We start from the raw sequence: 14764 nt of genomic DNA, 5'->3' as shown, positions 1-14764 counted from the left end.
ATAAAATCATGTGAGAATAGATCGGGTGGTGGAATCGAGCACCGGAGATTATAGGTTCAAGGTGAAGGGGAAACGATTTAATAAGAATCTGAGGGGTAACTTTTTCACACAAAGGGTGGTGGGTGTGTGGAACGAGCTGCCAGTGGAAGTAGTTGAGGCAGGGACTATTGCAACGTTTAAGAGACATTTGAACAGGTACATGGATAGGACTTTTGGAGGAACATGGACCAAGCGCAAGCAGGTGGGACTAGTGTAGCTGGGACATGTTGGCCGGTGTGGGCAAGTTGGGCCAAAGGGCCAGTTTCCACGCTGTATCACTCTATGTACTCCACCTCTACCTGGGTGCATATGTACTCCACCTCTAACTAGATAACTGGGAACTGGACTCTATGACTAACTTCAAAATCACGGAGAGTTCAGAAATCAATAATGAATCAGCCAGATAAACAGAACAGATTGATCAGATCAAGAACTCCTTTAGCAAAGGTCTTCCACAAGTTACCTTGAAAGATGTCACCAACATATACTCCCTCAGTGTAGGAAGGAACTGCAGCTGCTGGTTTACACCGAAGATAGACACAAAATGCTGGAGTAACTCAGCGGGACAGGCAGCGTCTCTGGAGAGAAGGAATGGGCGACGTTTACGGGTCGAGACCCTTCTTCGGAATCAATTAACCTACCTGAGGTGAAGGGTCTTGACCCGAAACGGCACCCATTCCTTCTCTACGGAGATGCTGCCTGACCCACTGAGTTACTCCAGCATTTTGTGTCTATCTTCGGTGTAGTCCCTCAGTAATGCATTGGAGGGTTACTCAAGATGACACGAGCCAATGTGTAGGAAGGAACTGCAGAAGCTGGTTTACACCGAAGATAGACACAAAATGCTGGTGTGACTGACAACCCCGTGGTCTGCACCTTGAGTTAGGAAAAGGGGATGTACAACGAGATCTGGGTGTCCTAGTGCATCAGTCACTGAAAGGAAGCATGCAGGTACAGCAGGCAGTGAAGAAAGCCAATAAAATGTTGGCCTTCATAACAAGAGCAGTCTGTTCGTCTTTTTTCCTTTTTTTTTTTTGTGTGTCGGTGTTGGGATGGTTTTTGTATTTTTTTTGGTTGTGTATGTGTGGGGGGTGGTGGTGTGGGTGGGGGGTGGCGGGGGGGGGATGGGGGAAACTTTTCTCGTCCTCACGGCGCGGGGCCTAACATCGCCCGGTGCGGCTTGACCGCTGGACTTTACATCGCTGGTGCGGCTTGGCCGCTGGACTTTACAGCGCCCGGTGCAGCTCAGCCGCGGGACTTAACATCGCCCGGTGCGGCTCGGCTGCGGGACTTTATATCGCTGGTGCGGCTCGGCTGCGGGACTTTTCATCGCTGGTGCGGCTCGGCTGCGGGACTTAACATCGCCCGGTGCGGCTCGGCTGCGGGACTTTACATCGCTGGTGCGGCTCGACCACGGGACTTTACATCGCCCGGTGCGGCTCGGCTGTGGGACTTAACATCGCCCGGTGCGGCTCGGCTGCGGGACTTTACATCGCTGGTGCGGCTCGACCACGGGACTTAGCTGCGCAAGGCTTGGTCGCGGGGCCTTTCATCGCCCGGCTCGGCCGCGAGACGTTTCAGCGCCCGGTGCGATTCGGCCGGGGGGACTTCCATCCCCTTGCGGGGACTGTGCGGGTCGGTCGGGGACGAGCTGTCTGTCCGTGGGCGTGGGGAAGAGAGTGGAAGTTTTGTTGCCTCCATCACAGTGAGGGGGTGTTTGGAGTCACTGTGATGGACGTTTGTGTTGGGGTTATGTGTCTTGTGTTCTTTTTTTCTATGACTGCTATGTAGTTTCGTTCGGTACTTCGGTACCGAACGACAAATAAAGCTCTGTTATACTGTTATAAGAGGAGTTGAGTATAGGAGCAAAGAGGTCCTTTTGCAGTTGTATAGGGCCCTAGTGAGACCGCACCTGGAGTACTGTGTGCAGTTTTGGTCTCCAAATTTGAGGAAGGATATTCTTGCTATTGAGGGCGTTCAGCGTAGGTTTACTAGATTACTAGATTAATTCCCGGAATGGCGGGACTGCCATATGTTGGAGCGACTAGGCTTGTATACACTGGAATTTAGAAGGATGAGAGGAGATCTTATCAAAACGTATAAGATTATTAAGGGGTTGGACACATTAGAGGCAAGAAACATGTTCCCAATGTTGGGGGAGTACAGAACCAGGGGCCACAGTTTAAGAATAAGGGGCAGGCCATTTAGAATGGAGATGAGGAAAAACTTTTTCAGTCAGAGAGTTGTGAATCTGTGGAATTCTCTGCCTCAGAAGGCAGTGGAGGCCAATTCTCTGAATGCATTCAAGAGAGAGCTAGATAGAGCTCTTAAGGATAGCGGAGTCCGGGGGTATGGGGAGAAGGCAGGAACGGGGTACTGATTGAGAATGATCAGCCATGATCACATTGAATGGCAGTGCTGGCTCGAAGGGCCGAATGGCCTACTCCTGCACCTATTGTCTATACCGCTCAGCAGCAGGTCTGAAGAAGGGTCTCGCCCCGAAACGGCACCCATTCCTTCTCTCCAGAGATGCTGCCTGACCCACTGAGTTACTCCAGCACTCTGTGAAACGTCATCTATCCATTTTCTCCACAGATGCTGCCTGACCCGCTGAGTTACTCCAGCACTCTGTGTCTACCAGCAGCATGAATGTTGGTTTCTCATAACATGACATAACTCTCACAACATGGTATTTCAAATAACTCCTGCAATTGCCTCTCCCCCACCTTAGCCGTCCTACCTGTTCTACAGGTCGCATCCTTCCCTCATCACGCCCTCCCCAGCCAACAATGGGCCATTATGGGCTCCACCCTTCCTGAGATCATCCGTTGTCGGGCCCCGATTTGTTCTGGTCTTTCCTCGCCACCAGTTTATTTCCACCACCTCCACCTCTATACTTTCAGTCTGCAGTGTCCCCAATCCGAAAAGTTGCCTGCTCTTTGAGATGCTGCCTGGCCCGCTGAGTTACTCCAGCCCTCTGTGAAACGTCACCTATCCATGTTCTCCACAGATGCTGCCTGACCCGCTGAGTTACTCCAGCACTCTGTGAAACGTCACCTATCCATGTTCTCCACAGATGCTGCCTGACCCGCTGAGTTACTCCACCACTCTGTGAAACGTCACCTATCCATGTTCTCCACAGATGCTGCCTGACCTGCTGAGTTACTCCAGCACTCTGTGTCCATCACTGGACATGAACCAGTAACTATTTCCAAAGGCAAAATCGCGATCGTCTAAAATCTGAAAAAGAACATTGCTCTGTGGATGAAGTAGCAAAGTTGCAAATACCTTGAGGAAGTTTTTCACACGTTCTGAATCATAACAGTTGCTCTCACGACATATGCGTTCCACTTCCTTAATCTGCCCGGTCTTGCAGGCAGCTTGAATGTACTTGAAGTGAACATCAGGCTCTTGGCTGAAATTCACAATGGATCCGAGGAAATAAAACAATCCTAAAATGGGAAGACAGCACATACATTGAGGATAGACACAAAATGCTAGAGTAACTCAGCGGGACAGGATAACTGATATTTTAATAGGAATCGGAGGGGTAACCTTTTCACTCAACGGTTGGTGTACGGAACAAGCTGCCAGATGAGTTGGTTGAGGCTGGGACTATCCCAACATTTAAGAAACAGTTAGACAAGTACATGCATAGGACAGATTTGGAGAGATATGGACCAAGTGCAGGCAAGTGGGGCGAGTGTAGCTGGAACATGTTGGTCGGTGTGGGCAAGTTGGGCCGAAGGGCCTGTTTCCACACTGTATCACTCTATGACTCTATGACAGGCAGCATCTCTGGAGGGAAGGAATGCGTGACGTTTCGGGTCGAAACTGATGTCAGGGGAGAGGGAGATACATAGATAAGGAAATTAAAGGTGCGAAAACCGGACAAAGGGAATGGAGATCAAAGAAAATGTAGAATGGATCATTATTAGCTGGGAGAAGGTGACAACAGAGATAAAATATAGTCGGAGACAGTAAGACTGGTCGGAGAACTGGGAAGGGGGAGGGATGGCGAGAGGGAAAGCAAGGATTACTTGAAGTTAGAGAAGTCAATATTCATACTTCTGGGGTGTAAGCTGCCTGAGCGAAATATGAGGTGCTGTTCAGATAGATAAACGAGTCCTCAGCCAACAATCACAAATGCAGAATAATGGTAGAAAGCTCATCTTGACTGTCATGAGAAAGTTGAACAGTTGACTGATTACATACCTTCAATGAATTAAAATCAAGCCTGCTTCCTTCGTTATCAAGAACAGAAATTAATCCATAATGGTTCCTTTAGATGGAGCTTAGTTGCTGCAGTTCATAGCAAAGAACTTGACAGCCACTGAGGGCAACTTGACACCAACAAGCCACTGACAGACACAAATTGCTAGAGTAACTCAGCGGGCCAGGATACATCTCCGAAGAAAAAGGGTGGGTGACATTTCAGGTCGGGACCCTTTTCCAGACTGAAAGTTAAAAGGTGGTGGAGGTTGGGGTGGGGGGGTTGAAGGGCTGGAGGCGAGAAACTGTTGCCTATTTTAGAATATCGCTGCGCTTTAAGTCTAGTGAATTACAAATGGCAGAAAACATGTTCCCAATGTTGGGGGAGTTCAGAACAAGGGGCCACAGTTTAAGAATAAGTGGTGGGCCATTTAGAACTGAGATGAGGAAAAACTTTTTCAGTCAGAGAGTTGTGAATCTGTGGAATTCTCTGCCTCAGAAGGCAATGGAGGCCAATTCTCTGAATGCATTCAAGAGAGCTGGATAGAGCTCTTAAGGATAGCGGAGTCAGGGGTATGGGGAGAAGGCAGGAACGGGGTACTGATTGAGAATGATCAGCCATGATCACATTGAATGGTGGTGCTGGCTCGAAGGGCCGAATGGCCTCCTACTGCACCTATTGTCTATTGTCTAAAACTAATGGATGAACCAATGAACCAGGATTTCTCGATCAAAGCCCACAATTACATTACTAAGGACCAATTATTCTCAAGCCTGAAAGTGAGCAGGTGCACGAGTTAGACACAAGTCAGGACTCAGAGGAGGGAAACAAGCCTTTCTGCTCATCAGGTCTACAATGGCCAAGCGTCCATTTATACTCGCCCCATTTTATTCTCTCCACATTTCATCAAACCCCAGACCCCACCACTCACCTACACTCAAGGGGGCCATTTAGCAGCCAATTAACCAGCATTTGTGGGAAGAGGGGAAACAGAAACCCCACACAGTCACAGGGAACTGAACTCCACCCCCACCACAAGAGGGCAGCACAGTGGCACAGCCATAGTATGTGGTATGTATGTGATATGTATGTAGTATGCGCTTACAGTATGTGGGGATCACTGGTCGGTGCGGACTTGGTGGGCCGAAGGATCTGTTTCCGCTCTGTATCTGTAAATTAAACTAAACTAAACCGTGCACGTCCGAATTGAATCTGGATTACTGGAGTCGTTGGACACGTTAGAGGCAGGAAACATGTACCCAATGTTGGGGGAGTCCAGAACCAGGCGTCACAGTTTAAGAATAAGGGGTAGGCCATTTAGAACGGAGATGAGGAAAAACATTTTCAGTCAGGGGAAAGTAAATCTGTGGAATTCACTGCCTCAGAAGGCAGTGGAGGCCAATTCTCTGAATGCATTCAAGAGAGAGCTAGATAGAGCTCTTAAGGATAGCGGAGTCAGGGGGTATGGGGAGAAGGCAGGAACGGGGTACTGATTGAGAATGATCAGCCATGATCACATTGAATGGCGGTGCTGGCTCGAAGGGCCGAATGGCCTACTCCTGCACATAATGTCTATTGAGTCAAGTAGGCAGCTTTATTAGTTGTTTTACCCTAACATTTTAATTAAAACTTAACTCTCCATGCAGCAACTAATTTAAAACTCTAGGATTATAAATTGGCAACTGACAAAAGGGATTGACTATCCATTGAGTTACTTTCTTTAAAAGGATGGCTTTTATAGGCACTGTCATTCTTGGCCTCCAGTTGCCCTCAAAGTCAACTTGGAACAAACCAAATATGTGGAAAGTGAGCTAGTTGTGGAAAGAAACAGGACTGCTGATCACTCAACAAATTCGCCTTTTTAAGAAGATTTAAGTTTCAGAACTATGAGCTGCTGAAAAGTGCATGTCAGCCTTCAAAGAGGTAACAAAGGTCGGTTTCTCAAGCACTGACCTTGAGCAGTTGAACACTTGCCAAAGATATGGGATTGAAAAACTCCAGTTCACACAGTAGAAACAGTCTTCCAATGTCATAAAAAGGACAAAGATCAAAACTAAAGCTCTGATTACTACGGGTGTTAGGGGGTCATGGGGCGAAGGCAGGGGAATGGGGTTGAAAGACAGATCAGCCATGATTCAAATGGCAGAGTAGACTTGATGGCTCGAAGGGCCGAATGGCCTACTCCTACACCTATTGTGTATTGATGGGCAGAATGGCACCAATTCTGCTCCTGGAATTTATGAACTTATTAACAAGAGCAGCACAAACACACAGCGGTAGAGTTGCTGCCTTACTGCTCCAGTGACCCAGGTTCGATCATGACTATGGGTGCTGTCTGTGTGGAGTTTGCACGTTCTCCCCGCGACCATGTGGATTTCAACACACAATCCAAAGACGTACAGGTTTGTAGGTTAGGTGGCTTTGGTAAGAAAAATTATAAATTGCCCCTAGTGTGTCGGATAGTGCTAGTGTTTGGGGTTATTATTGCTGGTCGGCAGGAACTTGGTGGGCCAAAGGGCCTGTTTCCGCACAGTATCTCTTTATTAAAAAATATGTGTTATCACATTACGTAAACTTTAAATCCCCCCCGGTTTTCGAACCGCCTCTTACCTTCGTAGCTTTTGAAGGATTCAAAAAGCTCCACCAGGGACTGTGTACCGAGCTGCTCGTGGTATTTAGACGCTACTTGCACACAGAGCTGCAGGTTCTGCCGAATGTTCGCTGACAACATGGCACGCAAGCACTCGAGCGAATCTTCCACCGACAGTGCACCAAAGAAGTTCACAAGCCACTGGAAGTCAGAAAAGAAACATTGAGCTTGTATACACTGGAATTTAGAAGGATGAGAGGAGATCTTATCGAAACGTATAAGATTATTAAGGGGTTGGACACGTTAGAGGCAGGAAACATGTTCCCAATGTTGGGGGAGTCCAGAACCAGGGGCCACAGTTTAAGAATAAGGGGTAGGCCATTTAGAATGGAGATGAGGAAAAACTTTTTCAGTCAGAGGGTTGTGAATCTGTGGAATTCCCTGCCTCAGAAGACAGTGGAGGCCAATTCTCTGAATGCATTCAAGAGAGAGCTAGATAGAGCTCTTAAGGATAGCGGAGTCAGGGGGTATGGGGAGAAGGCAGGAACGGGGCACTGATTGAGAATGATCAGCCATGATCACATTGAATGGCGGCGCTGGCTCGAAGGGCCGAATGGCCTCCTCCTGCACCTATTGTCTATTGACAACGTGGATTCACTAAATCACTAAAACCAATAGTATTGAAATTTAACACCACAAGGCTATCCAGTACATGTATCCTAAAACGTTTTAGTATAGTTTAGAGATATAGAGTGGAAACAGCCCCTTCGGCCCATCGAGTTCGTGCCACTCAGCGATCACCCATTCACTAATTCTATCCTACACACTAGGGACAATTTATAGAAGTTAATTAACCTGCAAACCATTCAATTCTTTGGAATGAGAAGGGAAACCGGAGCACCCAGATAAAACTGGATAACGTTACCATCCTCCTCCCTCAGTTAGTGTATTAGTACAGGTGGCCCTCATCTTACGATGGGCTCCCATCGCAAACTGAAAACATTGTAAGTCAAACTGCATTTAACACGCCTGATCACGTGGGCGGTTGTGAGGTGCGGCTCGCCACGGGTCGCTGCCATTTGCACCATCGCAGAGTCGAAATATCGCAAGTCAAAGCATCGCGAGCCTGGGAGCACCTGTACTCCGTGTTTAATTTAGTAACACAGCCTGGAAACAGGCCCTTCGTCCCGCCGACCATCGATCACCCCTTCACGCCAGTTCTTTAGGTTTAGATCTAGAGATACAGCGCGGAAACAGGCCCTTCGGTCCGCCGAGTCCGCGCCGCCCAGCGATCCCCGCACATTAACACTATCCTACACACACTAGGGATGATTTTTTGACATTTTACCCAGTTAATTAACCTACATACCTGTACGTCTTTGGAGTGTGGGAGGAAACCAAATACATCGCAGGTCACGGGGAGAACATACAAACTCCGTACAGACGGCGCCCGTAGTCAGGATTGAACCCGAGTCTCCGGCGCTGCATTCGCAGCAACTCCACCGCTGCGCCACCGTACCGTTCTACAGTATCCCACTTCCCCAGCCACTCCCGACACACCAGGGGCATTTTACAGAGGGTCAGTTAACCTACAAACTCACACGTCTTTGGGATGTGGCAGAAAACCGGAGCACCCGGAGTGAGCCCACGCGGTAACAGGGAGGACTTGCAAAACTCTGCACAGACAGCACCCAAGGTCAGGATCGAAGCCGGGTCTCGGGTACTGCGAGGCAGCAGCTCCACCCGCTGCACCACTGCGCTGCCCTGAACAAGGCCTTGGCAGCTTGCTACCAAGATGTAATGGACGGAGCCGCGTCAACGTCTCATCCTGGGAATTGAACGCTTCAAATTCAAATGCATCGCGCACTTTTAACATCTTACCTCAGGGTTGAGAAGGTGAGTGTGCACCACAGCCCGTTTAATGTCGTACAGATCTGTGTAATGCTCCAAGGCTCTCTGCAACAAGCCTGCCTTTTCACACAGCTGGGCAATATGGGCACGATCGTAGTGAGTGAACATTTGATTGCCGAGGATTGCGTCAGCAACCTGCAAAAACAAACTCCATTTGTTAAATCATTTAAAACATTTGCAGGCTAATCCTATCACGCGAATAATGAAAGGCCTGGATAGAGTGGGTGTGGACAATAGACAATAGGTCCAGGAGGAGGCCATTCGGCACTTCGAACCAGCACCGCCATTCAATGTGATCATGGCTGATCATTCTCAATCAGTACCCCGTTCCTGCCTTCTCCCCATACCCCCTGACTCCGCTATCCTTAAGAGCTCTATCTAACTCTCTCTTGAATGCATTCAGAGAATTGGCCTCCACTGCCTTCTGAGGCAGAGAATTCCACAGATTCACAACTCTCTGACTGAAAAAGTTTTTCCTCATCTCAGTTCTAAATGGCCTACCCCTTATTCTTAAACTGTGGCCCCTTGTTCTGGACTCCCCCAACATTGGGAACATGTTTCCTGCCTTTAACGTGTCCAACCCCTTAATAATAGACAATAGACAATAGGTGCAGGAGTAGGCCATTCAGCCCTTCGAGCCAGCACCGCCATTCAATTCGATCATGGCTGATCACTCTCAATCAGTACCCCGTTCCTGCCTTCTCCCCATACCCCCTCACTCCGCTATCCTTAAGAGCTCTATCCAGCTCTCTCTTGAAAGCATCCAACGAACTGGCCTCCACTGCCTTCTGAGGCAGAGAATTCCACACCTTCACCACTCTCTGACTGAAAAGGTTCTTCCTCATCTCCGTTCTAAATGGCCTACCCCTTATTCTTAAACTGTGGCCCCTTGTTCTGGACTCCCCCAACATTGGGAACATGTTTCCTGCCTCTAATGTGTCCAATCCCCTAATTATCTTATATGTTTCAATAAGATCCCCCCTCATCCTTCTAAATTCCAGTGTATACAAGCCCAATCGCTCCAGCCTTTCAACATACGACAGTCCCGCCATTCCGGGAATTAACCTAGTGAACCTACGCTGCACGCCCTCCATAGCAAGAATATCCTTCCTCAAATTTGGAGACCAAAACTGCACACAGTACTCCAGGTGCGGTCTCACCAGGGCCCGGTACAACTGTAGAAGGACCTCTTTGCTCCTATACTCAACTCCTCTTGTTACGAAGGCCAACATTCCATTGGCTTTCTTCACTGCCTGCTGTACCTGCATGCTTCCTTTCATTGACTGATGCACTAGGACACCCAGATCTCGTTGAACTCCCCCTCCTCCTAACTTGACACCATTCAGATAATAATCTGCCTTTCTATTCTTAATTCCAAAGTGAATAACCTCACAGTTATCTACATTAAACTGCATCTGCCATGTATCCGCCCACTCACACAACCTGTCCAAGTCACCCTGCAGCCTTATTGCATCTTCCTCACAATTCACACTACCCCCCAGCTTAGTATCATCTGCAAATTTGCAAATTTGCTAATCTTATACGTTTTGATAAGATCTCCTCTCATCCTTCTAAATTCCAGTGTATACAAGCCTAGTCGCTCCAGTCTTTCAACATATGATAGTCCCGCCATTCCGGGAATTAACCTAGTAAACCTACGCTGCACGCCCTCAATAGCAAGAATATCCGTCCTCAAATTTGGAGACCAAAACTGCACACAGTACTCCAGGTGCGGTCTCACTAGGGCCCTGTACAACTGCAGAAGGACCTCTTTGCTCCTATACTCAACTCCTCTTGTTATGAAGGCCAACATTCCATTGGCTTTCTTCACTGCCTGCTGTACCTGCATGCTTCCTTTCAGTGACTGATGCACTAGGACACCCAGATCTCGTTGTACGTCCCCTTTTCCTAACTTGACACCATTCAGATAATAGAGGATGTTTCCACTAGATGGAGAGTCTAGGACCAGAGGGCACAGCCTCGGAATATAAGGACGTACCTTTAGAAAGGAGATGAGGAGAATGTACTTTAGTCAGAGGGCGGTGAATCTGTGGAATTCATTGCCATAGACGGTGGTGGAGGCCAAGTCATTGGGTATTTTTAAAGCGGAGATTGACAGGTTCTTGAGTAGTAATAATGTCAATGGTTACAGGGAGAAGGTAGGAGAATGTTGAAAGGGACAAATAGATCAGCCATGATCGAATGGCGGAGTAGACTCAATGGGCCGAATGGCCTAATTCTGCTCCTATCACATGAACTTGCATGATTTTATGACTCGACCCACATCATTCACTGTGGCCCAATGGTGGCACTGAGAACTAAGCATTCAAATCCCACATTTAGTTTAGAGACACAGCCTGGAAACAGGCCCTACGGCCCACAGAGTCTGCACCGACCAGCGATCCCCGCACGCCAACACTATCCAACGCACACCAAGGACAATTTATAATTTTACCAAAGCCAATCAACCGACAAACCTGTAAGTCTTTGAGGTGTGGGAGGAGACTGGAGCATCCGGAGAAAACCCACGCAGGTCATGGGGAGAACGTACAAACTCCGTAGACAGCGCCCGGAGTCAGGGTTGAACCCGGGTCTCTTGCCGCCATAAGGCAGCAGCTCTACCCGCTGCGCCACGGTACTGCCCGATGGTACCAACTAATGTACCAAATGCTTCTACAAACATTTGGTACGTTTAATGTTTGGTACAATTTCAGTTGTAGCGCCAATAAAGGATAAACTTGTCATTAATTGATAATCACTTGCAAATCAAACTGCACACCAAACTGCATCTGGAAAACACGTTTTCTTCATAAATTCTGGAAATAATACCCTGAGAACACCAAAAAGGAGTGCCACGCAGCAACTTGCTACCACCTCAAGGGAATAGGGGAATGAGTGAATCAGCTCTGTCCACATCTTGCCATCTGCCATATTTCAACATGGTGTTAAATCAATGTCCCCAAGCTATTATGTAGGAAAGATGACAACTGCATTAAAAATGCAGCAACGCAAGAAACAAAATGTCAGCAAAGGTACCTTAGCAAATCAATGTTCCACCCTATCTAATGTAAAGTACTGAAGGTCACAGGTTTATTTTCCCGTGCCAAAGAAATAACTCAAGTATTTCCATCGACCATTTAACTGGATTTGGAAGGGTGTCAAAGGTTACAGGGAGAAGGCAGGAGAAGGGAAAGATAGATCAGTCATGATAAAATGATGGAGGAGACAATTTTCAAAGGCTGGGCGTTGCACACTAATCCCACCACTGGGCAGCACGGTGGCACAGCGATAGAGTTGCTGCCTCACAGCACCAGATTTGTACGTCCTCCCCATGACCACGTGGGCTTTCTCCGAGATCATAGCATTCATATTTCATTACTCCATTAAGGACGACACGGTGGCGCAGCGGCAGAGTTGCTGCCTTACAGCGCCAGAGACCCGGGTTCCATCCTGACTACGGGTGCTATCTGTACGGAGTTTGTACACTCTCCTTGTGACCCTGTGGGTTTTCTCCAGGTGCCAATAGACAATAGGTGGAGGAGTAGGGCATTCAACCCTTCGAGCCAGCACCGCCATTCTCTGTGATCATGGCTGATCATTCACAATCAGTACCTCGTTCCTGCCCTCTCCCCATACCCCCTGACTCCGCTATCATTCTCTATCGAAATCTGCTCTTTAGACTTATGAAACCGCTGCAGAAGTATGCAAGAGGACCAAATTAAGCCACACGTTAATGGCGCAACCAAAGCGCTCAGTTGGTGCACGGGCGCTCCCACCTGTGGTGCGTGGATCAGATTCATCTCAAGCAGGCGTGTCTGCAGGTGACCCTCTGAAGGTCTGTTATTCTTCAGAGCATCCAGAAGGAAGGAGGTACATTGCTGGATCAGGTTGTTCTCCATAAAGATATCCACAATCTGAGAGGGGACCAGAGAGAACAACCGTTAAGAACAGTTTGCACTTCAGCATACAGATTCAAATGCTTCAAGTCTTCTGCCTTTTGTGCTAGTCCGAGGATCTCGATCTACATCATTGGAGACCCTCGGACTATCTTTGATCGGACTTTATCTTGCACTAAACGTGATTCACGTTATTCCCTTTATCATGTACCTGCACACTGTGGATGGCTCGATTGTAATCATATATTGTATTTCTGACTGGATAGCACGCAACAAAAGCATTTCACTGTACAGATGTTCCTCGGCTTATGATGCTTCGACTTACGATATTTTGACTTTACGATGTTTCGACTTACGATGGTGCCAAAGCGATCCACACTCAGTAGAAACCGTACTTCGAATTTTGGATTTTGATATGCGTTTTCGACTTACGATATTTTCGATTTACGATGGGTTTATCGGAACGCAAGTCGAGGAGCATTAGTACCTCGATACACACGACAATAAACTCAACTCAAACTGGGTTTCGGGGCGGCAGTTTGCTCACTGCAAACGGAGCAAGCGTTTGGTCAGGAACCAAAGGCTTTCTGAGTCAGCCGAAATCTATGAAAGGGAACACAAATGGGACTTCCAGGTTCAAGTCAAGCTCACAGAAGCATCTAAACTCTGCAGAGAAGTCACTAAGGCAACCACAAGCTGCCAATGTGCCGGGAAGTGGTTGTGGGTTAGCTGGCTCAGCCGATGCATCCATCCCTACACATTCCCCCCTCGCTTCCCCATGACCCAATAATCACAAGTCAATGTGTAGGAAGGAACTGCAGACGCTGGTTTAAACCGGCGATAGGCACAAAAAGCTGGAGTGACTCAGCCGGGACAGGCAGCATCTCAGGAGAAAAGGAATGGGTGACGTTTCAGGTCGAGAACATTCTTCAGACCGAGAGTCAGGGAAAGGGAAACGAAAGATATAGACAGTAAAATAGAGAGAGATATAGAACAAATGAATGAAAGATATGCAAAAAAGTATCAATGATTAAGGAATTAACCATCGTGGGCTCCACCTTTCACTGATCATCGTTACTTTTTGCATCTTTCATTCATTTGTTCTACATCTCTCTCTACATCACCACCTATATCTCTCCTTTCCCCTGACTCTCAGTCTCAAGAAGAATCACAACTCAACAGCATGCGATTAGTGACCCAATAGACAATAGGTGCAGGAGGCGGCCATTCGGCCCTTTGAGCCAGCACCGCCATTCAATGTGATCATGGCTGGTCATTCTCAATCAGTACCCCGTTCCTGCCTTCTCCCCATACCCCCTGACTCCGCTATCCTTAAGAGCTCTATCTAGCTCTCTCTTGAACGCATTCAGAGAATTGTCCTCCACTGCCTTCTGAGGCAGAGAATTCCACAACTTGAATCTTTCATTCATTTGTTCTGCATCTCTCTCCACATCACCACCTATATCTCTCCTTTCTTTTTCCCCTGACTCTCAGTTTGAAGAAGAACTTGACTTCATAATACACATGCTCAGATAATCTCAGAAGGCACGCCAACAGATGACGTTTCCATTTAAGCACTGAACCTTGGACTGACCTGACTGATGTTAGCTAAAGGTTCCTCATCTTGGACAAGCATCTGTGCAAACTGAAGCCCCTGGTCTGGGCTCACCCGCATCACATTTCGCAGCAGGAAAACCCAGTCTGGAGTGTAGCCGACCTGTTAAATAGATTGGCACAGGTTATGTGTAGGAAGGAAGTGCAGATGCTGGTTTAAAACCGAAGACAAGACACAAAAAGCTGCAGTCAGTCAGTCAGCGGGTCAGGCAGCATCTCTGGAGAGAAGAAAGGGGTGATGTTTCGCGTCGAGTCTGAAGAAGGGTCTCGATCCGAAACGTCACCCATTCCTTCTCTGCCGAGATGCCGCCTGTCCCGCTGAGTTACTCCAGCATTTTGGCACAAGTTATGATTTGATGTAAACCCGTTTCATGTGCAAATAACTCCACCACTTAAACATTTCCTCACAATGAAATTCAAATGATTTCGGGACCATTTTTGTGTTTTTACCAGTCTTCAGACTTCTGCGGGGTATTACACGAAATCTCACAATAGATTGTG

The 14764-nt window shown here is 47.8% G+C and overlaps 1 protein-coding gene across 1 annotated transcript in view; it reads right to left on the bottom strand.

Moving 5' to 3' along the window:
- Positions 1-14764, bottom strand: part of LOC144606017 (clathrin heavy chain 1-like) — a 91471-nt gene that overhangs the window by 40479 nt on the left and 36228 nt on the right. Inside the window, exons 10-14 of the mRNA XM_078421769.1 lie at positions 14244-14366; positions 12530-12667; positions 8724-8888; positions 6863-7043; positions 3328-3491 (exon numbers count right to left, since the gene is read on the bottom strand). Of these exons, the coding sequence (XP_078277895.1) occupies positions 3328-3491; positions 6863-7043; positions 8724-8888; positions 12530-12667; positions 14244-14366 (771 nt within the window). The remainder of the gene's footprint in view (positions 1-3327; positions 3492-6862; positions 7044-8723; positions 8889-12529; positions 12668-14243; positions 14367-14764) is intronic.

The sequence above is a fragment of the Rhinoraja longicauda genome, chromosome 25 (genome assembly GCF_053455715.1).
Source record: "Rhinoraja longicauda isolate Sanriku21f chromosome 25, sRhiLon1.1, whole genome shotgun sequence".
NCBI lineage: Eukaryota > Metazoa > Chordata > Chondrichthyes > Rajiformes > Arhynchobatidae > Rhinoraja > Rhinoraja longicauda.
The sequence above is the reverse complement of the archived record's forward strand: the minus strand, read 5'-3'. Positions and strand labels throughout refer to the sequence as shown.